The 25,727-nt window shown below is 42.0% G+C and overlaps 3 protein-coding genes and 2 pseudogenes across 7 annotated transcripts in view; 3 read left to right on the plus strand and 2 right to left on the minus strand.

Moving 5' to 3' along the window:
• Positions 1-16,033, plus strand: part of LOC146478310 (uncharacterized) — a 30,063-nt gene extending 14,030 nt beyond the window's left edge. Inside the window, exons 1-3 of one of the 3 annotated variants that reach the window (XM_085111848.1) lie at positions 5,191-5,297; positions 8,952-10,121; positions 11,729-16,033. In XM_085111848.1, the coding sequence (XP_084967974.1) occupies positions 8,981-10,121; positions 11,729-15,768 (5,181 nt within the window). In that variant the 5' untranslated portion in view covers positions 5,191-5,297; positions 8,952-8,980 and the 3' untranslated portion in view covers positions 15,769-16,033. Of the gene's footprint in view, positions 1-5,190; positions 5,298-5,975; positions 6,381-8,941; positions 10,122-11,728 lie in introns of those variants that run through there. The other 2 variants (XM_085111847.1, XM_085111846.1) reach the window with 2 other exon arrangements.
• The window catches only part of LOC146478304 (uncharacterized), a 172,558-nt pseudogene that overhangs the window by 125,692 nt on the left and 21,139 nt on the right, over positions 1-25,727 (plus strand). The gene's annotated exons all lie outside the window — the stretch shown is intronic.
• Positions 4,932-25,727, plus strand: part of LOC146478312 (uncharacterized) — a 175,554-nt pseudogene continuing 154,758 nt past the window's right edge. The window contains exon 1 of the transcript XR_014865102.1: positions 4,932-5,288. The product of XR_014865102.1 is annotated as an uncharacterized LOC146478312 (transcript). The remainder of the gene's footprint in view (positions 5,289-25,727) is intronic.
• On the minus strand, positions 18,265-20,369 carry LOC146478313 (uncharacterized). Its single transcript, XM_085111687.1, has 3 exons — positions 20,138-20,369; positions 18,949-19,811; positions 18,265-18,870 (listed from the first exon to the last, which is right to left on the minus strand). The coding sequence occupies exons 1-3, from the start codon at positions 20,367-20,369 to the stop codon at positions 18,265-18,267; spliced, it is 1,701 nt and encodes a 566-aa protein (XP_084967813.1).
• Positions 23,246-25,727, minus strand: part of LOC146478314 (axin interactor, dorsalization-associated protein-like) — a 15,338-nt gene continuing 12,856 nt past the window's right edge. The window contains exon 6 of the mRNA XM_085111688.1: positions 23,246-25,727. This exon is cut by the window's right edge and continues 1,360 nt beyond it. The gene's annotated coding sequence lies outside the window, so the exon portion shown is untranslated.

A 25,727-nucleotide genomic window follows, 5' to 3' on the forward strand; every position in this document is an offset into this window, starting at 1 on the left:
TAGCGCGAGGTTCGAGTTAACAAGGGTTTTTCGGGTGTCGACTGTAAGAACTGATGTAAAGAATACAAATTAATTACGAATTAATATCAACTACAGTCGACTCCCGATAACTCGAACCCTCGCTAACTTCAACCAATTTTCCTTCCCTTTTAGGTCATTTTCTATCTCATTTTACCCTCGATAACTCGAACCCCTAATAACTCGAATCTTTCTCAGTTCCCCTTGAAGGTTCGAGTTATCGGTAGTCGGCTGTAGTAGCATGAAATAAAACTCCCCAGGGATTAAGGAATGAGGGGAAAGTAAAACTACCTGTCCGGGCGAACTGTGAACTCTCTTTTCTATTGCCTTTAGCAGCTACTGTAATTATCTTCTATTCTAACCATCCCTCAGTTTCGTTTGCCTTCAATTGAATATCACAACAACTATTTCCTTGTAAGTAATGCGCGACTAAATGGCCGCCTATTTTCGCGTGGCCTGTGTGGCAGGGGATGGATAGAGGGTAATCGGTTGCACGCGCGAGGTCGCACGTTCCCCTCGTTTCGCGCGCTAAGCTCGATGTTCCTCTATCCTCCAACTTTCTGGCGCCTACCACGCAGGTTGAGTGTCGCTATTTCTTAGCTGCGGGCCAGTCCAAGATAAGATGTTTTTAAAGGGAACCTCCAATGTGACTGAACAAACTATGACGTTACACTGTTAGAAACGTCTAAATTCTAAACTTTAGTTTGAAAAGTAAAAATAACATTCAGTGTCCTAAAATTGATATGATTATTTTAAATTTCCCGCGCGACGCCATTTTGGTCATACGGCTGCCGCTATTGTCAGTGAGCAGACGTTTTCGTGAGAAACAATTGAACAACCGTATTACGTCATGAAATCCAAACTGGTGCGATAATCAAATCCTGTTTTGTCCAAGACAGAAATTTCATTTCTATGTTTACCAAAAAAATGTAAATTAAGATTGTACCTTCAACCTGATTTAACCGTTAACTTACTTCATCAGTGGAGGTTTCCCTTAAGGATAAGTGATAAAGTTGTTGGTTTTCTGTACACTACCTTTTAGCGTACATTCGTGTAGAGAAACTCTGTCTGGTAAAAACGTGAAACCTTGTGGCGGAGGTTTGACTTTTGGAGTTGAGTGGTAATTAAATACGACAACTCAGCTTTCACAAAGAAAAGAGCAGAGAGGCTTCGTGATCAACCTGCGATATGTCTTCCCTCTCCTCTGATTCCAGAGAAGTGGGCCCCTTCAAACGTCAATTGTGTCTACTCATCCATTTATGGGCCTCTAAGACAATTGTCAACTACCAAACATTCAAGCTGGCCAACTTGAATACTTATCAAATTTGAGAATTCCCGGAAAATCGAAATTTCGCATGTAAAAGTAACATAACAGACCAATACTGACATTGCCAAGGGGGTAGGCCTTAATTGCTTTTTCCATCGGATGTCCACAGAAAAACTATTATTTAAAATTAAGATTAAGAAAATCATCGTTGAGGTCTAATCCCAGGGGTTTTCTCGAGATGCCGCTGCTTATTTAAACAACATTAACTTTTTATTTTATTTTATTTTATTTTATTAGCTTCGCCAACAGATAACACGTTACAATAATGATCAACAACTTACAGAATACAAAAAGAACACAATATGGCAGGAAACCTTCAACAGCGCAAGCCAATTACTGGGGACTCAGTACATTAGAAAAATGCAAAATAAACAGACAGGGAGGGAAAATTTAAAACTAGAAGCAGACCAGGAGGATTTTCGAAACCGGTTTCGCTTGTGGGAGCAATCAGTGGAAAATCTGGTTGATTGCTTTTTGAAAGGGTAACCTTAATTCCAGTGGACTGCAAAACTGTCGTACATTTTGCGTTGGTCTGTAATTCGTATGCGCGCGTCTCTCACACGGAAGGTCTGGAGCGAGTGTATAATAACAGAGTGGGGCTGGGGAGAGACGCTTAATGGCTTTCGATCGATTGAAGGGAAAAAAATTAAAGAAAATAAGACTGTTTTGTAGTCTACAATTCCAGTTTACAGTGAAGATTACCCACACTGTTGTATTTGAAGCCAAGTGCTCATTCTCTCCCGTGCTCGTGAAACTCTTTCTCTGTCGGGATTTTTATTATTTTTAACATCCTGGCAGTGCCTTAAAATCACTTTGACTTGCATCGGTCGCGTCGAAGCGCTCTAAAATTACTCTTGAATCATTTTTGTTCTTGCTAGTACTATGGTAGCCCTTATTTTAAGTGTTCGAAAACCGAAAACTGAATACTACTACGAGAAATTTTTATTCCTTTATCTAAAATTTGCTGACCTTATTTACTTCAAACATGTTTAATCATGAAATGCGCGATGATATATGCACGGCATAAACATACAATCATGGTAACCAAGGTGAAGTCAAAACAATAACCGGACTTGTTAATCCACGGTTACTTGTCGGACTTCATGAGCTGCGGCTACTCTATGTTCTCATAATTCCGTTAAGACCAAGCTTAGCTAAGCTCAGTAGCCGTGATTTCTGGAGTCCTCGTTTAAAGCACGATTCAGTCTACAACCAGGGTCGGGTTGTTCGAAAGCTGATTAACGCTAATCCACGATTAAAAGTTAATCGAGGCTTTCATCGCCGTTCGTTAAAATGGGTTTAAAGGCTAATTTCAAGCTAAAGGCAAAGAAAAGTCTAAGTCGAAACTGAGGTCCGAAAATCTTTTGGAAGAATCTTTCTTGATTTGCAGTTAAACTCGAGTCAAGGTTTGCGTTAATCCAGGATTAGCTTAATCGGGCTTTGAACAACTGGACCCTGATATAAATATTATCGGCCCTAAAGGCTGGTTTACACGTACGACGCAAGCATAAGCACAAGAAACCAACGTGTAAACCGGGGGAGACGCAAGCATAAACGCAAGTACAAGAAAAGGAAATCGTTCCTTTTACTTGTACTTGCACTTGTGTTTGCGTCGTCACGTCGCCTATGTTAACCGGGATAAGACAAGCTTAAGCACAAGAGAAGAACAAGCAACAACATCTCCTCGTCGCTGAATACTTCCTCGGCGTCCGCTATCTTGGATTTAAAATTTTGGCTCCAAATTTTAATTCACTGCGCCTGCGTATGTCACCTCGTGCTTATGCTTATCACTTATGACACTTATGCTTATCGCTGACGTAAATAGTTTGGAATTTTCAGTTTCGATACGCAAGGAAACCGCACTACTGTCAAGGGTCTGACTATTACGCAAATTGAGGAGTGACGCTGCATTTCGCTGCATTATTTGTCGGTTTTTTCAGAATGTAACTCATAAGAGTTTGCAAGCCATTTGCTTTGAGATGGAGTAACAAACCGCCGTTTATAGTGTCCCCCAACAACTTTCTTAAGACTGAAGTCGTTCATTCAGGTATTGTATTTTGTATGTATTGCTTATAGGCTTGTGACGGTACAACTTAGAATTATTTAGAAAACTCCCTGGCGAAGTACATGATTCAGGCCGCCTAAATTGATCTTTGTTCCGTGCCGCTCAGTAGATCCTCGAACATTTGAAGTTGAATTTTACTCAGTGTATGGTTCCCAGAGCTGTCTCAAAAGGTTAAATTGGAGTTTTGCCTCCTCTAATGAGGAAAAGTGGGGCTTCATTGCTCCGAGGCAACACTTACAGCTTCCGCCCTGTCGTCTTCGAACGTCGCCTGACCTTCGAGGAACTGAAATGCTGTCGAAGCGAAGTTTCAAGCAGAGGAAGGCCTTTGAGCTTCGCGCAGGATTCGCCGGCAAACATTTTGCAATCCTAAGCACCCAATTGTATGAATCCTGAAAGAGTAGGTGTTTCTTTTTATGTAATTATTCTGTTGCTCAAAATAAAACGGAGGCTCTTGTAAATAAGTGCCTACATGCGTACATAATTTCGTCTTTATCTTGCAAACGTAGACTGAGAATTGCTCATCCGTTGGGAGCTGCGTTATTACGACAAGTTTTGAAATTGTTTATAAACTACGGTAGGTTATGATTGAAATTAATGCAAAGGACTGAAAGACAAGTTTAACTGAAAAGTTGAATCAAACATGAATTTTTTACATTTAAAGTAGTGGACGGCAGATAGCTAGGGTAATTCAATCTTCGATTCGTGTCGTTTTATCGAATTCTTGAAGGAGAATCTAATATACTTGGTTGGACAGCATATCTAAATCTAGAAAGTTTTAAGCGTTCGATCAGCTGCAGCGAAACAGCGCAGGTGGCTCCATTGTATGTGCACCTTGTATATGCGTGAGGCTGGCTTAACTGCTGCAGCTGTAATGGAACACAGCTTGTCGAGGAACTTCATTTGGCTACTATCCTGATCTTTAACAAGAAAAAGCAACAACTGTGACTTGCAGAACCAACACGTAAACTTGATTTGATTCTTTGTATCACAAGGAAACACAATGACTGATCTGGAAAGACCAAAGTAGTCACAACAAAATTTAGAGTGACTTCAATTCTTAAATCGACCCTTCCATGGCTTTTAAACCTTTGACATGGATCAGTTAGCAAAAATCCATCGACGCTGCTGGAAAGAATGCCTTAAAATCAATAAAGTTGCCAAGTTTGAGAGAGATATGTTAAAAAATAACAAGGATATGCATCCGCAAAGTCGCGAGATTTTACAGACGTTTGTACTGTGGGGGGCAAGTATACAAACCTGTCTAAAATTTCGCGACTTTGCAGAGCTATCTCTTCGCTCGCTTCATACATATGGCTTTCATACTTGGCAAGTCTACTAATTTTAAGGCGCTCTTTCCAGTAGTGCCGATGGATGTTCGCTAACAGGTCCTTATCAAAGGTTGAAAAAAACAACAACAACATAAACAGAAATGAAAAACAGTGGAAAGTTCGATTGTTGCCACGTAAACGTATAATAAATTACAAGTTGCTTTAATATGCAAATTGTCAAGGTTACCAAACGCAAATACGAATTAACAAAAACAGAATAATTCGTAAAAGCTTCCTCAGCCAGAAAGTTAATTCAAAAATACAATACATATGCTTTTACAAGTAAAAAACCTTGCGATTTGCTATGGCTGTTTGTTTTTGTAGGTGATAACATAACAGAAAAGTCGACCTTTACCTTCTTCCAGTTTTTCTAGGAACTGGGGAAAATCCCCTCAGTTAGACAGGTGTAATTTGTTTGAATTACAAGTCAAGCCTACATTTCTTCCACTTAATTTCAGGCGGCGATCGTGAACGGACGGTTTGGTTGACCTCGAGGAATTGCTGGAAGTATAGCTGACATCTTTCACAATTTTTAAAGCTGTTTTTTGAGGTAATCGGAGTATTTAACATACAGTTCATAGTTTTACATGTAAAGTAGTGGGTGGCAGATAGCTAGGGTAATTCAATTTTTTACTCGTGTCGTTTTATCGAATTCTTGAAGGAGAATCTAATATACTTGCATTTGACTACTATCCTGATCTTTAAAAGAAAACGCAACAACTGTGACTTGAAGAAGCAACACGTAAACTAAATTTGATTGTTTGCATCACAAGGAAATACAATGACCGGTATGGAAAGAACAAATTAGTCACAACAGAATTTAAAATGACTTCAATTCTTAAATCGACCCTTCGATGGTTTTTTAAACTTTTGACATGGATCAGTTAGCGAAAATTCGTCGACGCCGCTGGAAAGAACCCCTTAAAATCAACAAAGCTGCCAAGTTTGAGAGTGATATGTTGAAAACTAACAATGATATGCATCCGTAAAGTCGCGGGGGGCAAGTTTGTGCCCCCCACAATTTAATAGAGACGTCTGTAAAATTTCGCGACTCTGCAGAGCTATGTCTTCGCTCGCTTCAGACATGTACGCGTGGCTTTCAAACTTGGCAAGTGTAGCAATTTTAAGGCACTCTTTCCTGTAGTGTCGATGGATATTCGCTAACTGGTCCTTATCAAAGGTTAGAAAAGACAGTGGAAGGGTCTATTATCGGCTGCGCAATATTAAATAAAACATTAATACTGTTGTTATGGCTGGGTGTTTTGAATGTTACTATCCATTATAAAGGGTGTTTTTGTAGGTGATAAAAGTACAGAAAAGGTTTGGATGGTGACGTTACAATATCATTATCGATATCGAAATATTTCAAAATATCGATAACTATCTTACTCGTATCGGATCGATTTGATAAAACTGGTATCGGAAGACCTTTACCCTCTTTCTTTTTTTCTAAGAATTAGCTAAGAATTGGGGGAGAATCCCTTGACTAAGACAGGTGTAATTGGTTTGAATTGCAGGTCAAGCCTATATTTTTTCACAAAATTTCAGGCAGCGATCGTGAACAGACATTTTTGAGCTCGGGGGATCGCTGGAAGCACCGCAGACATCTTTCACAATTTTTAAACTACAAGCTGTTTTTGAGGTAATCAGAGTTTTAACCAACAGTTCATAGTTTTACATGTAAAGTAAAGGACGGCAGATACCTAGTGTGATTCAATCTTTAATTTGTGTCACGTTTTATCGAATTCTTGAAGGAGAATCGAATGCATGTACTTGCATTGGACAGCATATCTAAATCTAGAAAGTTTTAAGCGTTCTATCGGCTGCAGCGAAACAACGCAGGTGGCTCCATGGAAAAATAGGCGCCTTGTATGTGCGTGAGGCCGGCTTAACTGCTGCTGTAATGGAAGACAGCTCGTCGAGGAACTTAATTTGGCTACTATCCTGATCTTTAACAAGAAAACGCAACAACTGTGACTTATAGAAGCAACATGTAAACTAGATTATTTGATTCTTTGCATCACAAGGAAATACAATGAGCGCTCTGCAAAGAACATTTAATTAGTCCACAAAATTTAGAATGACTTCAGTTCTTAAATCGCCCCTTTCTATTCTGTTTTTAGACTTTTGGCATTAACCATTTAGCAAAAATCCATCAACACCGCTGGAAAGAACGCCTTAAAATCAATAACATGGCCTAGTTTGAGAGTGATATGTTGAAAACTAACGAGGATATGCATCCGCAACGTCGCGAAATTTTAAGGACGTTGTAATTATCCGTGATTTACTTTCAAATAAGGCATAACCCAGCTAAGTCCCAAGAGATTGGTTTAGGCGGTTGGAATAAGAAAAGAATGATAGATAAAAGTTTATTTGAAGTGGAATAATTACATTTTCTCACACGGAAAAATGGTACCGTTTTATATTTATCAGGAGGATTGAACGCTCTTCTTTCTCATTGGTTCGTTTAAATCAACCAATAGTGTTGATTTAGTTTCTGTCCGTTCTAGGTTGTGTTTTGAGGAAGATATTTTTTCACTTTTTTGACCACTTAGGGTTTACTCTGACGCAAAAACGTTCTTCTTCTAAAGGTGTGTGCACATGACTTTGTGGGTTTAGGGTTAGGGTTAACTGAATGAGGGATATATCTGATATCTATCGACCTGAAGCGGATAACTATCTCTGGTTCGGACAGAAATAGCTTTCCTGGACACATGTGTATACAAGGCCCAAAGGTTAAAAAGCAACCAATCTATTCTGAACAAGCTCACGCATTTCAAACCGCGACAAAAACTTTCCATTGCGCACATTTCTCTTCTTGCTATCCTCCAAGTGCCAGGAAAGACTTTATCAGAGGCGAATGTGCGTTATTTTTCATTACGTGAACAAGTTAAGTTGTATGCGTCAGATTACCAATCAAAACTTGTCGTAACTGAAATTGTGTTCCAAGAGACAACGCTATAAAGCATATTATGTTTACAAAATACTGGTCGTAGTCTGATAAAACGCCAAGAAACACTTCCATAGAATGACATTAGTGTCAAGATATATTATAGCTTGTGTACGCTTGCGCAAAGTAAACGGGGCCGAGTCCAAAAGTCGCGCGAAAATGGTGACGCGACTTACAAGGGGCCATTTTTATAACTCCGGCCAGGCCCTTAGGGCCAGGAGAAAATTACTTAGGGCGAAGAAATTATGCTTTAAGGGTTAGATTTCGCAGACACATTGTGGGTCTTAAAGGGAAACAGAAAGGTCATGAGCTGAAATAATTTTTAGTCCCGGCTACGACGGGTATGAATTTATTTTTTGTATTGAGTACGCTGGTAGGCCAAGCTCATTATCCGATAACATGAACGTGAAATCGATGTATAGACTTCGTATTTTTTGATTTTGATGAGAAGAGCTATAAAGCAGTGATTAAATAGTAAACGTGAGTCAGATCTGTATCTGCCTGTGTGTGGCTCGGTGATTACGTTATCATACGGTTAACATTGGACATTTGTACGAAAACTACACCACAAATCTCTGCCAGTTTATTCATACTTTACGTCCACTTAGGTATTCAAAACGCTTGCCATCTCAACAGCCAGCAACAGGATTGTCAGAGTTCTTAGCGGGAACAAATAGAATGAAATACCCCCTAACCCTTATCACATTTATAATTCAGAAACTCCCACTCTCCTGGCTTGCATACTTGAGGAAGCAAACAAATAAACAAAACATGACCGAAATGAACACTTACAATAAAGGTAATCTGACAAACATGCATTCGCACTAAACTCTGTAACACTGTCCTACCTTCAAAATTACTTACATCACAATCTCTTTAACATTGAAAAGCCACATCTACAATCCTAGTTACCTTATTTAGGCAACCTTTTTTACTCAGCCCTTTATACTCGGCAGTACAAGTTAATTACCAGAAGCTTAAGCGGGGCGTTCAAATCCAAACCCTCCCACCCCACCCCAACTTCCATGGCCCGAGGGAACGGTTCCCCAGGGTCTTGTTGACCAATCAGTTTGGAGATCACCTGGTGTTTTTCCTGAAGACAAACATCTGAGTACGACATAAGATCAACCGCTTGACTGCCACGAAACTGAATGTTGGCAGTCTCCTAGCAAAATCGCATGCCGCTGCAAGTCAATTCCATAATCAATAATTATTGAGTTATATTCAACGTACCGTATTTATGTTCAATATAGGTAAATCAAGACCTGGTCTTCGTTGCTAAAGAAACAGTGATGGCCTTGAGGCCTTACAGGGACGAGGAGTTAAATTACTTCAAGTTTTCGTCCCTCGTTTTAAATGAATTCCCCAACGCGTTACGTCAGACTTTTAAAACCATGTGGGACAACATCTTTGGACATCGCCCTGGATTCCAGCTCTGGGATGACTCCCTTGCTGTGCGAAAAATGTTTTTGTCCACAGAGGGTGGTACAACCAAAGTTCCTACACACCAGTCTTACAATGAATGGGATTGCACCGCCTTATTCCAAGCTACTATCTTTGCGCAGTCCTTCGCCTTACCAGATAGCTCAGGTCGCCGCAGAACACTCAATGATTTGTACGTAAAGCCTCGTGGTGTACTTTTCGGAAGTTTTCATCCATCCGTGGTCAGCCTGGTTGGAAACAATGCTGAAACCTTTGCACTTGCTGTTGATCAGCTGCGACTGCTGAGAAATACACATTGCCATTTGACACGCTCGGAGATGGACAAAATAACATTTGACCAACGTGTGCAACACGCTAAAGATGTATTTAAAGCTCTTGGAGCTACGACAGCTGTGATTGATGCTGTTGGAAGTTTGACTGAATCAGATTTTCCTACAAATGAAGTCTATAAGTTGGAACAACGTATGAGGGAGGAGTTTCAGGCGTACATAAAGTTTCTGCAAGCTATGAGCTCAGATATCAGCGAGTTGACAGCGCTGTCCACTGCCATAAACCGTAGAGTAGAAAGCGACACTGCTGACAAAGAAGACATCGCCATGTTGGAGCAAAAACTCGAAAAGTTAATAAAAGCGAAAAACGAAGCTGATGAGAGGGATACTCGTGCGAACGAGATACTTGTAAACGTGAGTTCAGATATCAACGAGTTAAGATCGAACTCAGCTGCAATAAAAGAGAAAATGGAAAGCGACGTTCCAAACAAAGAAGACATCGCCATACTGGAGCAAAAGATCGACGAATTGAAAACAGCCCAAAGCGAACACAATGCGCAGGGGAGCAAGATTTTGGAGGATATGAGCTCAGCTATGGACGAGTTGAAGCAGAAATTGGAAGGAGGGACCGCTAGCAAAGAAGACATCGCCATGTTGAAAGGAAAGATCGACGAGCTGAAGGTAGCGCATGATGTTGAAGATGATCAATCAAAACATCCAGGTATTAAGCTTAAATTTGCCTTGATAAGGGACTGAGACTCTGATATTAGGAATTAGAAAATTACGGTACATCCCGGTTATAACGGATCTACCCCTCTTCTTTTTCTTAGAACTTAATACCCACCCCCCTTGGTCGCAGTCTATACTCTCTTAAATCTTCATCTGCTTTTAAAATCCAAGATGGTGGCTATAGCGCTCCCCCAAACAATACGGCTGTATTGCAGGCTAATGTCCGTAATTTGCTCAAGTTAATTTTATGTAAAAAGGATTGGTCAGGATAAGACAAAATGTAAGTGGTAATAAGATGTTCATGGTAAGCAAGTGTCCTAATGTCCCTTGAGCGAGGTTCCACTTATTATTGATGGGAAATTAAACTATTTTTGGGTATATGGAACTTATTCCTACAGACATTTGAAAAACACGGACATCCCCTGTCAAGGCGTCAAAGAGAAGGCCACAAAACTGTGCGATATTTAATGAACGAAATACAGTCGGACCTCTATTAAGCGGCCACCTGTTAAGCGGTCACCCTCCATTAAGCGGCCACTTTCCAAAGTCCCGAATTATCATTTTGCCAGTAAAGTGCTGTATTCGATACCTCTATTTAACGGCCAACCTCTATTAAGCGGCCAGTTTTCAAAGTCCCCAGGGTGGCCGCTTAATAGAGGTCCGACTGTAGTTGCCCTGTAAGTGCGGTAAGGATTTTGGTAAATTCCCTTCCCGTCTCAGTTCTGCGAAACACAAACGTGAAATGATCAAATCTGAAGTTCGTGGAGAACTAGGGCACACTATAGTAAATTTTTCATTTTCTGTTCTCCCTTGAATGCCGTTCATTCCAATTTAGTTTGGCTACATTGTTCAAGTTGAAGAATTGGAATAATCGCAAAGAAGATCAACTAACGCAGGCTTACAGTAGCAAGTAACGTTTTGTTGTTCCTTGATATACGTGTAATGTGTACCCCTTTGTAACACGGAGACGCAGCTGTCTTTCCCGTTTGGTACCTGTGAGGATTAAGAGAGCTCAACCAGTACCATAACCTGCGAGCAAGCTCTCTTTAGGTCATCCGCGGGAAGATAGCGCGAGCGACAAGCGAAGTGAGCAGCAAGAGGACTGGGGCGGGGACGCCTCCGCCCCAATCCTCTCGCGCTTCGCTCGCCGCTAGCTTCGATCCTCCCGCGGATGACCGGCTACCAGTACCAGAATGAGGGCAAACGACTCCTGCTTCTATGCAGTTTTACTGAACCAACAAAGTGAATAGATTAAAACCCTTGCTCAATGTTTTACACTGACAAAGGTTTCAGCTTTGTTTTGTATTATGCTCGGTTTAAAACACCCGGCTACAGAAATGTCTGTAGTTTTACTTACATTCTACATTTTTACTACTCTACTGGGGACAATTAACACCTAAATTCATTCAGTCTAAAGTTGAGCCTGAATTGGCATGAGATAATAAATGATAGGGAGGTGGGGCGGCCTAAAGGAATGATTTCCACTTGGGTGGGGATGTTACAAAGCTAGTAAGCTTAAGAGAAAGGAATGAAGAGGTGTGTTACGTGTTGACCTCAGTATTTGGAAACTTTTTGAAGATTGCTTTTGTCTTTTCGAAGGTACGAACAATTTGCCGCCAAGATCATTCCTTCCATTATTGGTTCCTAACTTCACTGGCCGCCAGAGCGAGTGCCAGGAGATCATCGGGCACGTGACTTCTGAATCGGCGCGAATCGTGTCGATCTGGGGCTCACCAGGATTCGGAAAAACTTCAGTTGCAATCGCAGTGGGACATAAACTTCAATCTCAAGGATTGCCTGTCTGTTTCCTTTCGCTGAGATCACTTCAGTCAGTTGCAGATCTGAAATCAAAGCTCCTTAGGGTTTTCAGGCAATTCACTACAAATCACCAGTCATCGGCTCTATCCCCCGAAGATGAGCTTTACCAGCACGTAAGCGAGATTTTAGAACGTATTGTAGTTATTCTTGATAATGCTGATGACCTATTAGAAAGTGGCTTTCAGAATGTAAAGGTAGACGTCGTGCGGCTTCTCGAAGAAATTCTCTCGCAAAATGAAAAGTTGACACTCATTGTAAAAACCAGGGCGTCTTTCGAATTTATGAACTTACATTTTCAAGGGCACAAGTCTTTAAGAGTAGGACCATTAGATGAAGCATTTTCCCAAGTTCTAGTTCACGAATTACTTCCGACTGCTTGCACCTCCGACTGCAAACGAGTTACGCAAATCTGCGGACATGTGCCTTTAGCTATGAAGCTATTTTGTTCATTAATTGGTGAGGATACTTCCCAGACAAGCCAGTTTCTGCGTGATTTCATGGGGACCGATAGGGAAAGTATCGCTGGGATGTTGGACAACCCGGATTACCCGACAGATCACCGACTACAGTTCCTTTTTGACTCCTCTTTCCAGAGACTCACTGAAAAAGAGAAAGAAGCACTAGTGTCCTTGTGTATACTTCCTGAAAATTTTAGTACAGAGCTTGCCGCAGCTGTTTTGGGTGAGACAAGAATATTTGAGGCCAAGAAGATATTACAACGGCTTTATAGGAAATCCCTCATCGATTCAAGTTCAAAACCAGGTTCATTCTCTATGCATAAACTCCTTCAATCATTTGCTAGAGAAAAGGGAGAGCATCAAATGAATAGGGTCATTCAGAACTCACAAAACCGCTTCTGTGAGTTTTACGTTTCTCTTTTCCAGAAACTTAATAATCAGTTTCTAACTGGTCATTCCATGTCGGCATTCATTGCGTTCTATGAAGATGATCAAAGTATTGTTCAAAGCCTTTTATATAGTTGTTCACATTCTGAAATAGCTGACAAAGTGTTTGACGTCTTAGCAACAGCAGAACTGTTCCTGGATGCCCTATTTTGCTTAGAGGGAGAAGTCTTTTCCAAGATTTATGATTTGGCAATTGACACTGCCATCAAACTTGGAGCAGCTGGGCTTTGCTGTCGATTACTTGTTTCTAAGGCGTTTGGGTATGCATATGGGACTGATGAGGGAACTACGATGCATCTTCTATCAAGGGCAAAAGAAAAGCGACTGTCGACACCAAGGTTATTAAGCGAAGAAAAAGGAAAGAACTTGTGTTATTCTGGCATACGTGAGCTTGCTTCCGGGAAAATCGAGATCGGAGTTGACTGCTTACAGAAAGCTATTTTGGAATTAAACGACAGCGTAGATCAGGCTATCCTAAAGCTTCTCGTTTTTCAGATCCTTGCCGTGTACTATAAGTTCCTAAATAACTCGTCAAGGTCAGCGCATTATTACAATAAGGCAACCCAGCAATGCAGAGAAGTAGGAGACAAGCAGCTACTTATTATTACACCATTGGAAAACAGAGAAAAGAAAACGAAACCTCACACAGACATGGACATCGTGCACAATCAGCCACTAAAATCAGAACTTAATTTGCTTCTTTGCAAAGCAGCAAAAAGTTTCTGTGATAAAGAGGATAAGGAGCATTTACGTAATAACATGCTGCGACTTTTAGAGGAAATTAAAACACAATTCCCAGTTTCCGTCGGATTATGCAATTTTCACCGCATTGCTGTTAATATTATCGTGGGTTGCAATGAAATTAAAAACCCAGGAAAACTGTATCAAACAAATATCAGTTATCATAAAGGATCACTCGAAAAATGCAAAGGATCTGTTGATTTACAGCAAGTACAAAAGGAAGCACTCGTCAATTGTTACCTTGATCTTGGAGAGTTCCACTACGATAAAGAGAACTATCCGGAGGCTCTTCACGCAAATCAGCGCGCACTCGATATAACTCTGAAGCATTTTGGAGAGGAACACACAAACACCGCTGATAGTTACCATTCACTCGGGGTCAGACAGTATCAGCTTGGTGACTACACCTCTGCACTCCAGTCACACCAGCGCGCGTTAGATGTTAGAAGAAAACTGTTTGGAGAAGAACATCCAAACACCGCTAATAGTTACCATTCACTCGGGGTCACACAGCATGAGCTTGGTGACTACTCCTCTGCTCTCCGGTCACACCGGCACGCGTTAGATGTTAGAAGGAAACTGTTTGGAGAAGAACATGCAAACACCGCTAATAGTTACCATTCACTCGGGGTCACACAGCATGAGCTTGGTGACTACACCTCTGCTCTCCAGTCACACCAGCACGCGTTAGATGTTAGAAGAAAACTGTTTGGAGAAGAACATGCAGCCACAGCTCATGGTTACCATTCACTCGGGGTCACACAGCATGAGCTTGGTGACTACACCTCTGCTCTCAAGTCAGACCAGCACGCGTTAGATGTTAGAAGAAAACTGTTTGGAGAAAAACATGCAAACACCGCTGATAGTTACCATTCACTCGGGGTCACACAGCATGAGCTTGGTGACTACACCTCTGCTCTCCAGTCACACCAGCACGCGTTAGATGTTAGAAGAAAACTGTTTGGGGAAGAACATGCAAACACCGCCGATAGTTACCATTCACTCGGGGTCACACAGCATAAGCTTGGTGACTACACCTCTGCACTACAGGCAAAGAGGCACGCGTTAGATGTTAGAAGAAAACTGTTTGGAGAAGAACATGCAAACACTGCTGATAGTTACCATTCACTCGGGGTCACACAGCATGAGCTTGGTGACTACACCTCTGCTCTCAAGTCAGAACAGCACGCGTTAGATGTTAGAAGAAAACTGTTTGGAGAAGAACATGCAAACACCGCTGATAGTTACCATTCACTCGGGGTCACACAGCATGAGCTTGGTGACTACACCTCTGCTCTAAAGTCAGATCAGCACGCGTTAGATGTTAGAAGGAAACTGTTTGGAGAAGAACATAACAACACCGCTGATAGCTACCATTCACTCGGGGTCACACAGCATGTGCTTGGTGACTACACCTCTGCACTCCAGGCAAAGCAGCACGCGTTAGATGTTAGAAGAAAACTGTTTGGCGAAGAACATGCAAACACCGCTGATAGTTACCATTCACTAGGGGTCACACAGCATGAGCTTGGTGACTACACCTCTGCTCTCCAGTCACACCAGCACGCGTTAGATGTTAGAAGAAAACTGTTTGGAGAAGAACAGGCAGCCACAGCTCATGGTTACCATTCACTCGGGGTCACACAACACGATCTCGGTGACTACAACTCTGCTCTCCAGTCAAAGCAGCACGCGTTAGATGTTACAAGAAAACTGTTTGGAGAAGAACATGCAGCCACAGCTGATTGTTACGATTCACTCGGGATAACACAATACCAGCTTGGTGACTACAACTCTGCTCTCCAGTCACACCAGCACGCGTTAGATGTTAGAGGAAAACTGTTTGGAGAAGAACATGCAGCCACAGCTGATTGTTACGAGTCACTCGGGATAACACAATACCAGCTTGGTGACTACAACTCTGCTCTCCAGTCACACCAGCACGCGTTAGATGTTAGAAGAAAACTGTTTGGAGAAGAACATGGAAGGACAGCTGACAGTTACCGTTTACTCGGAACCACACAATTTCTGCTTGGTGACCACACCTCTGCTCTCCAGTCATTCCAGCACGCGTTAGATGTTAGAAGAAAACTGTTTGGAGAAAATCACGCAAAGACAGCTGAAAGTTCTCTGGATCTGTGGTTACTGATACAACTCAAGCCAGATCTAAATTAGCGAACAGTGAATTATAACTAAGAACAATAATACTGCTGAAGTGCTTCAATGTTTTTCAAATAGTTTTCAGTTGATTGGCGAAAAGTCAAATTAAAAGTTAGTTTTTGGTTTTCTTATACAACGTTACGTTATGTTGTTGTTTTACAAGCTTTCCGTCATTCGGATGTAAAAGCGAAATCAATTGTGTCTTTCTAACACGCATTTTCCCTCGCTTAACGCCGCTTACCTGTATTTTCTTAGGATTTGAATGCACCGTACCGAAAAAGATGACAACTGGTACATTTATCCATAATTCTTAGCATAGAAAAGCCTAAAAACGATTAAAACGCAAAGAAAGAAAGGTATATACTAAAACTGGTCTTAAAATTCTCTCACGCAGCATACACAATTTTTGTTAGTACAAGGAGCAATGTCGCCAAAAAATGTGGATTTTTATGTGGATGTTGTCCTCGACGCAGAAATGGCGCGACAAAGACTTTCGTCGTGCCATTTCCGGCGCCCCTCGGACTGACTGGCTGTGTTAAGTTTGCAGGGTATTGTGGTTAAAATGTACATTCGTTATCTTTTTCTGTACGATGGATTGGTTCCTGTTGTTGCTTGCTTGTGCAGTGATTGGAGCAGAGTAACTACTATGGTTTTCTTCTACATTTATTTTAAAACCGTTGTCTGTGACGAGAGGCGGCCGTATGCGCAGGTTGTGTGAGAAACGTGTATGCTGTAAACAATTTCAAATCCGGTACTCTTTACAGGCTTAGAGCCTTATGCGAAAACAACTTACAATTCACAACGACACTAAAACTCAACGAAAACTTGGCGAACCGCCGTAAGCACGTTTACATCTCTATCTCTTCGCGGGGGTCTCGTACCCCAAAGATACATGGAAAAAATCTCTGACACTCCCCCCGTTGACCTGTTTTGCAAAATGGTCAACTAACCCTTGATCCTAAACCTACAGACAAAGTTACAATGTTAACCACTTCTAAGGCAATTCTCAAACTGAGGACAAATGTCCACTGTTCTCAAGGTTCACTATTCTTTAGAGTTCACTTTTCTTAGAACTTAAGAATTATTCAATGTTCCCCTTTAAGGGTTCTCTGTTCGTAGGACTTAAGGATCAATGTTCTTAAAGCAGCTTATCTTCCATAAGCGTTCTCCTTTCTCTATCTGCTTTGGGTGCTGCTTCTCGTCTGGGTCGCTCCTCTGCGTCCTCAGCTCCATCTAACAGATCTGGGATGTCTGCTATGCCTGCTATGCAAGCTGCTCCCTGTCTGGGCCGCACCTCTGCATACACAGTTCCAGTAGACGCATCTGGGATATCTGCTGTTGAATCTCCTTGTGAACGAGCCCCAAGTTCCAATGGATAACCACCTTTGTAATGGGCGTCTCAAGCGTGTGGGGTTCCCTTGCTTGGGTGTGGGTTACCTGACAACCGCTCCACGGACAAGCCCATCCTTGCCTTTGATCAGGCTTTTCACTCGGCCAAGCTTCCAAAGTCCTCGATGCAGACAATCGTCATGAATAATAACAACATCCCTGACAGCAACCGTTTGACCTTCCGCATTACATCTGTCATTTTGAGCCGGTGCGAATTCCTTAGTTCAAGGAGATATTCGTTCCTCCAGCGAATCCAGAAGTGATCCTTTGGTCGCTCGAATAGGACTACTCTCCCTCTAGCTTCTTCGGCATTCAGTTGGCTGATTTAAATTTCTTCCTGGTCTGGCATAGCCAATAAACGTCTCTCACACAATAAATGGTAAAGAGTCAGGGGCTCTTCGATTTCCCCACTGGGTACAAATGTGAGGGGCTTGGAATTAAGTGTTGCCTCTATTTCCACTAGTACTGTTTGGAGTTTCTCACTGGTGACCTTCGCATTCTTTAGGATCTTCTTCAGGCACCTCTACACGCTCTGCACTAATCGTTCAAAGAAACCACCCCACCAGGAGGCCCTTTAGAGATTGAATGTCCACTTAACTCCTGTCTTGGCAAGGTGTCTTCTTACTGCAGACGAGTTGAACAGAGCTCTTAATTAACAGCAGACACGAAAGTCTTCCCATTGTCTGAATTCAATTCGCGAGGCAGTCCACGACGTGCAGCAAATCGAGGAAAGTTTGGATCAGGAACAGTGTCAAGGTGTACAACTCTGGAGACTGCACAAGTGTATACTGAGACGTAAGTCTTACACATTTCACCGTTCTCCTTTACATAGAGAGGGCCTGCGAAGTCCACACCTGTAAAGGTGAATGGTTGCTCCTTTGTGATCCTGAAAGATGGCAAGGGAGGCGCTGTAGGTGGACTGTAGTGCTTCCCTTGTAGACGGCGACAAATTGTGCATTCATGCAAAAGCTTCTTTACAACTTACCTTCCCCTAACAATCGAGAATCTTGAGCGCAATTCAGTCAGTGTCTCTTTAACACCATTTTGGTGGACTCTTTCATGACAAGCTCTAACGATGAGTGAAGTGACATGATGGTTTGCGTCCAACAAGACAGGGTGTTTCTATGACTCTGATAAATCTGCATTTCCAAGCCTTCCCCCACATCTCAGGATTCCCCTTGGGTCTGAGAACACTCCAAATTCTCTTTCCCAGTTCTTGAACTTCGCACTTGACGTAAACTCGACTTGGGTATCTCTAATCCAAAGTTTTTCCGCTTCTAGGATATCATCTGTTGTAATGCCCACTGGGAGAAGTCCGGGCTCCCGCTCCTTAAGCTTCAGTTTTCGTGTAAATCTCAGAACAAGAGCTGTGATTGTTAGCAATCTGTGTAGGCGACTGAATTTCTTGCAATCAATAACGGCACTCACCACCAGGCTAGAAGATCCTGTAAGAAGTGACGAGCAGGGTAGGTTTGATGCTAGCTCACGATGCTCCTTCTTTGCTCCCTGTAGAGATTCAACAGGAGCTTGTTTGACCTCGGCGGTTTCTTCACTTATCTGTATTGCTCCTTCGTACGACTTCAACCAGTCTGGCCCTGAAACCCATGTGCTTTCAGCCAAGATTGCTAGTGATGTTCCGCGCGATGCTATGTTGGCTGGGTTGTCGTTGCTTGAGCAGTGACCCCAAGCATTTGGTGGCACAAGACTTCTGATTTCACATACCCTGTTCTAAACAAACTGTTTCCACTTACGGTCCTCTCCACAAATCCAATACAGTGCTACTTCAGAGTCAGATCAGCATCTTACTTGGGATATTGGAATAAACTCTTCCAAGACAGATCGGATATGAGATATAAGTCGGGCCAAAATCAGTGCTGAGAGCAGTTCAAGGCGTCGGATTGTTTGCTCAACAAGCGGTGCAACTCTTGTCTTCGATGTCACAAACTTGAGGTAGGTTCCATCTGCCGTTTCCATCTTCAAGTACACTACAGCTGCAAATGCATTGACTGATGCATCACAGAAACCCTGTAGGCTTGTCGACCGCACCTGCCCTGCGACACCAGAGAAGTAGCATCGTGACACCCTGATTGGCTCTGCCTCCTTCAGGTTCTTCAGTAGATTTCTCCAAATCTTTCTTGATGTTTCATCCAATACTTCATCCCACCCCATCTTTCTCTTACATAAACTTTGGCAAAATAGTTTCATGGGGTCATAAATCTTCGACGTGATCCGTGCTACATCACGCTTTGTTGGGCTCAAATCATCCAGTGATGAATCCTCCAGAACCTCTTTCAGATCCAGGACCAATTGATCTTCCTCCTTGTTCCAATGTACACCCAAATTGTTCTCTGTAGCAGGTAGGGCGCTTCCACTGTGCGTTGCACTCTTTGCGTATGATTCATCGTCTTCCATCACAGTCTCAACATTTTCCTTTGATGCAATGGATTGATCTCCATGGCAACTGTTTTCTAACAATCTCTCATTTTCCTCGATCTGGCTCATTAATTTCGTGGAGTTGGAAACAAACTCTCTTGCATTAAATCCGCCTTCAGCAAGTCTTAATTTGGCTTTAATGTGCGATTTGTAAGCGCCAATGTCATCACTGTCTCCAGAAATAATGTCATCCACATAGAGATTGAAGAAGTTTCTACACAAATTCTGGGTCTTCACTTTCATACACCATGATGGGATGTTTAAGTGTAGCATTCAAAAGGAATGGGCTGGAGAAGAGGCCAAATGCTACACGAGCAAATCTGAGTACAATTATCTTGGGCTCTTCACTAAATGGGTCATCAACCCACAGGAATCTGAGGGCGTCACGATCATCTTCAGTTAGAAATCATTAGAAAGGCCTTTTCTAGGTCACCAACGAGTGCAGTATTGTGGCACCTGAATCTGACCAGAACATCTGCAATGGTTTCTGATAGTGGTGGACCAGAATATAAACAGTCATTTAATGACGGGCCTTCATTCCTTTTTGCTGAAGCATCCTAACCTACTCTCACTTTGGTTGTTTGTTTATCCTGACGAACCACTGGATGATGGGCCAGATAATGCACTTCTCCTACTTTCCCTGCACCATCTTCTTCAACCCTTTCAACTATACCAGCATTCAACTGTTCCTGAACAACTGCATGGTACTCTTTGAGCACTCCAGGATCATTCCTTAGTCTGGATAGGAGAGACACCGGGCGACTCTTGCTGAGACTGTAGTTATCCGGTAGCATGGGGTGTAGCTCCTTCCAGGGAAGATTGACCTCATATCTCTGGCCATCAAAACGTATGCGTTGCTGGAAGTCATCTTAAACACTGCTTTCATTAAGAAATATGCCAAGAATTTCAAGCCTCCAGAATCTTCCAAGCTTCCTCTCCAGCAGGTCTGGATCTGGGTGGGTTGAGGCTTGACATTTCAAAAAATGTGTACTTGTCAGATTAACGGTGGTGCTTGAAGGTGCTTGATAATGGACTGGCCCAGATAAGACCCAACCCAGCCTGGTGTGGATGGCCGTCGGGCCTGAATCCCCTCGGATGAGTCTGCCTGTGACAAGGTTCCAGTATTGATCTGCACCAACCAGTATGTCAATGTCTGCTTCTCCTTCACAGTCATCAGCTAAAGTCAAACCAACAAGATGGGGGTAATTACTCACTGCCTGTCTGGGACACTGGCCCTGAACCGGAGAACTAATGACAGGGACGCAAACAGCAGATAGTGTTGCATCTTCTTTACTCAGTGTTCCTAAACATAGGTTGACTACCTTGCACTGCTGGTGAGTTCCAGTGTTTGATCCAAAGGGCTTGATTGTTAGTGACTCTAAGTGTGAAACAGGTAAATTCAGAGCATCTCGGATTCTTTCCGTAACATACGATCTCTGGCTCCCTCGGTCCAGTATAATTCCAATGGTCAATTTGCGATGGTGATTTCCTGGGTTGTATACAGTTGCCTTAGCTGTCTGCAAGAGTACAGTGTTCTTTGTGCCTACACACATATTCACATATGATGTCTCTCTTTTCTCATCAACTGTACTTTCGCGCCTTTGGGTCTCGGTACTGACTGGGCTTACAGGTGCATCCGTGGGATCGCAGATGCTGGCGTGATGTCGTCCATGGCACTTACTGCAACGAGATCGCGAACGGCAATTTCTACTGAGGTGATTTTTCCTGATACAGATAAAATAACGACCACACTTCTTTAAAATTTCCTTGCGCCTTTGAACATTAGTGACAATACTACACTGAACAGATGGGTGATGCTATCCACAGTAAACACACGCAGGTTTCTGATTTCCGTCTGATCCAGCCATCAGCGCAGAGGTACAAGGGGGTCCCTTGCCACCTGACTTCTTAAGAGGTGGCATTTTTTCAGCTTCCTTTGTTGAAGCATCTCCAGAATGTGTGACTGCTGAATAATCACAACGTTTCCTGTTTGCTAGTTCCTGCTTAAGTTCCTTCAAAACTGCCTCAAGGTTCCAATTTTCCTTAGAGACTTTATTACAGATGCTTAATATGATTTCTTCTGGTATTTTGTGAAACATCAAGGGAAGCAAGAGACCTCCATATTCTTCTGCCTTGCGACCCAGTGCACTTAATGCTCGTACATTTGCCTCCACTTCATCTTAAAGATGCCTCACTGCCTTTAATTCACGTGCATTTTCAACAATAGGGAGATTAACAAGTGCATCCATATGAGCATTAATGATTTTCTGTGGATGTCCATACCTTTTGCTTTAACAGTGCCACGGCTGCTTCATAATTCGCACTTGACAAACTCAAACCATTGATAGTGGCCGCCTTTCAATAGGAGTGAGCGACTGATTTGAATTGAATCGAAGCTGTCCCAAAACGCTGACCAATCTTTGAAATTGCTTTTGAATGACGGTAGATGTAATTTCGGTAGTCTCACCTTTGAACCACCACCACCTCCATGTCCTGGCGCATCGACTTGCTGGCCTTGCTGAGACGAATTTGCTTGCGTCGGCGGCGCGACTACATTCTCAGTTTCCACGCACGTGGCGTCCTCGAGTGTTGTCAAACAAATATCTATTTCATCCAAAAGTACACATTTTCAATTTAAATGTGACAAATGAAGGAACAGGCTATTTGAATGATTAATTAATAATCAGCCAAAATGATTAATTAACAAAAGTAAAATTAAGCCATGCCATGGCGGCAAATCAAGCGAGCCCGGCTCATGTAATCGGCCCCCTAACGTACCTTGATCGACAGTAGTTTGTTTTTAACTGTTCAGAGCAACCGGTGGAGTTTCCAAGAACCTTTCCCTTGTGTTTTTCTTGTCCTTATTTTAGCCAGTTTTACCACTAAGTTTGTGCGTGTTAATGCATGAACTGGTTGTATAAAATTGTCGATCAAATAGTGTTAAATTCAGGGTGAATATGTGAAGTACACATGTGAATAGCGGATGGAAGATTCAATGATAGGGAAGGCCATCGCAGTGAGTGAGGCAATTTGAGCAGTTGCGAAAAGCAAGGCAAAAAAAAAAAAAAACAACAACAACAACAACAACCAACCCAAAATTATTAGAGAAAAAGCAAAATCAAGTTTCAAAAGGATTCGAATCCATGAACTACGAGAGAATTGCACCAATATCGCAGAGATAGCGGGCTGGAATCCCGTTCAAATCCAAATATCTTTTCAGGCTTCAATTTATATCACAGCTGTTCAAGTTGCCTACCTATCTCAATCGTCGTTACTCGTCGAAGGTAATTGGCCATTTCCGAGTTGCTGCGAACCTCATTTTCAAAGCGAGGCTACGTGCAAAGTTATCCATATAAAAATTAGCTTTGTTTGCATATGAATGAAAACTAATTTTCAATATAAAAACTAAGTCTGCGAACAAAGACGTATTTTCACGCGGAGAACAGCGACAGCCGGAAATACGTCTGCGTTCGTAGGCTACTTTGCACTGAGCCTTCGCTTTCAAAATGTGGTTCAAAGCAACTCGGAAATGGCCTGTTATCTTTACTGGATGGAGTGTATGCACGGGGCTAAATTTTCTTATATTTTCAGTGCAACGCATTGAGTTGATGGTTTTGTCTTTCGTCAGTTTGTTGTAAAGGTTTTTCTTTCACATAGTTTTGGTTATACATATATATGCTTATCAGATTTTTAATTGATGTATAAAACTGCTAGGATACTTCTTGATACCTCACTGAGAGATTGAGAGACAATTCAGCAATTAACAGTAAATAATTTTTACAGTGTTTAATTCTCTATCCTTCCACGGTTTTTCCTAAAATCCTTCTAATAACCAAATCAATGACTTTTCAACAAGTGAAAAAGCCCCTCTTCAGTGTAAATTATACAAGCAAATATAGGTGTTATAAAACGTTTTAGCTATGCTTTTCTATAAGATATATAGCTTTGATTTGCTTTGCAGTTTAAAGGTAAACGCTCTACTTATAATTGGTCATAGAAGCCTACATTTTTTTTATAAATGGCCAGCGTTTTAATGTGAATATTCCGTAATTTTGATTGGCTCGTAATATTAAACATATCTTTGAAAGATGTGATATTTTTCTTATACTTTGCCTGTTTGATATTTTAATGCGGATTTTCAGTGCTTGACAACCAGAATTTTTTATTTCAATCCTCCTTGGGACACTAGGAATACCTCCTACCACCCCACCCCTCCCCATCAAAGATGTTTTCCCGCGCTTTCTTGGATCGATCGGCCGTAGGATGCAGGACAAATGAGTGGCGGGAAAACAGGGATTTAAGCAACGGCAACGACAACACCACAAATTAAACGATTGGAATCGGTTGATGGGAAAGAACAATTTTTCTACACGAGTGTTATATATATTTTAGTACAGTTCTTAACCGTCAGTCTGCAAAACAACGACGTGAAATTACCAATTGGCTACTGGTTTTGCGCTGAACGTGAGCACATGATGGTGAAGTTTTCTTCCATTTCTTAAATTGAACGTCATTCCTACCAATTGTGTTCTTGGATAGTTCAGCCACATTATAAATTGCGAAATACTTTCAATAATGTGAATATATATATTTGCCATATCTCTCAGTTAGTTCACACGGTGTGATTCAGTTAATTTTGCGGGCCGTATTTCACTGCACGACCCGCTAAATTTCCCTTGACTTCAACTAGTTTCCTTTCCCGCGCGCCCGATTGACCTCAAAGATATAATAAATATCTTACTAACCTCGTTTTCTCGGTCCGTACTGTACTACAGTACGGACCTATGATAGGCTACGAATCCTGGTTTTATCCCGTTGATTCATGGCCCGCTCGTGAAAAAAATAAAAAAATCAACGGGAAAAAACTCGGTCCGTAACTTATACAGTACGGACCTCGAACTCGGCGTGTAATAGGTACTTCATGTGATGTTTTCGTTGGCGTCGCCGTTGTCGTTTCTTAAATTCCCTATTATATGCAGTAACTTCAATAACAGCGGAAACACAGGAGTACGAGCGCAAATTTGCCATGCGATGAGCAAGGGATGCCATACACAGTCCTTTTAAATACGATCACCCGTAAGCGTTATACAGATCATGGTTACTATACTTGTGCTAGCAGTCATTCTTGCGTTAAGTCCCGGTTTACACGGCCAAACGACGCAATGGCGCAAGCATTATCGTCAGCAATGTATAAACGAAGTCATTCCTGTTCTCGTATCGTACAGTATTACGTGTGCGTTTCTTACAGTTTTTCTTGCGCTGATTTTTTAGGGTCACAAAATACATGAATCCCAGCAGCCTCAAGAGCAAGTATGACCGCTAGGGTGGGTGGCCTTAACTGAAAAACCTATTTCCGCTGCCGGCTTTCAATTATAACTCTGCTAGCTAAGACCAGGGCCAGGTTGTTTGAAGCCGGCACGATTAGTGCTAATCTATATTTAGTACAACGTATGGATTTTGTTGACAGTTAAGCCAGGATTAGTACTAATCGGCTTCGAACAATTCGGCTCGAGCTCCTCACTAATACAGTCTCCTTGTCGTGAGTGTAAGATATAGTTAACCTTAGTTATTACATGCTAATCGCATACAAATACGACGATAACAGGTCAATTCTTGATGCGACAGCAACTTCAGCTAGATTTTCTTCGAGCAGTTGTTCTTTGACATAGAGTTAAACTTGAAAAAGGTGGCCAACGATTTTGAAGTTGCAATCCACGCCAACCATTCAATGAAGGCCAGCCTGCATATTTGTTTCCAGAACTTTAAGTATAAAACAATATTGGAAGGACCCCGTGATAAAGTAAACATTAGGGAGCTTAAGCAACGACGACGGCAACGGCAACGACAACACCGCAAAAACATAGGTTTAATGAGCAAAAACAATCGCTCTGCACGTGCGTTTTTCCATTTTGGTACATTTCTTTGTCGTCCTCTGCAAAACAGTAACGTGAAATGACCACATGTAAGGTTTTGTGGAGAACGTGAACGCACGACGGTGAATTTTTCCTTTTTCTTTCTTAACTTGTTCACCACTCCTACCAATTTGGTTTCTGGATAGTTTGCCGTTTTTGTAAAAGTTGAACGAGTTGAAATTATCGCGAAGTAGCACAAATGAAATAAAGTTATTTTTAAATTTCGGCTGACGATTTCGT

Source organism: Pavona decussata, unplaced genomic scaffold (assembly GCF_977016875.1).
Source record: "Pavona decussata unplaced genomic scaffold, jaPavDecu1.1 SCAFFOLD_64, whole genome shotgun sequence".
Classification (NCBI taxonomy): Eukaryota; Metazoa; Cnidaria; class Anthozoa; order Scleractinia; family Agariciidae; genus Pavona; species Pavona decussata.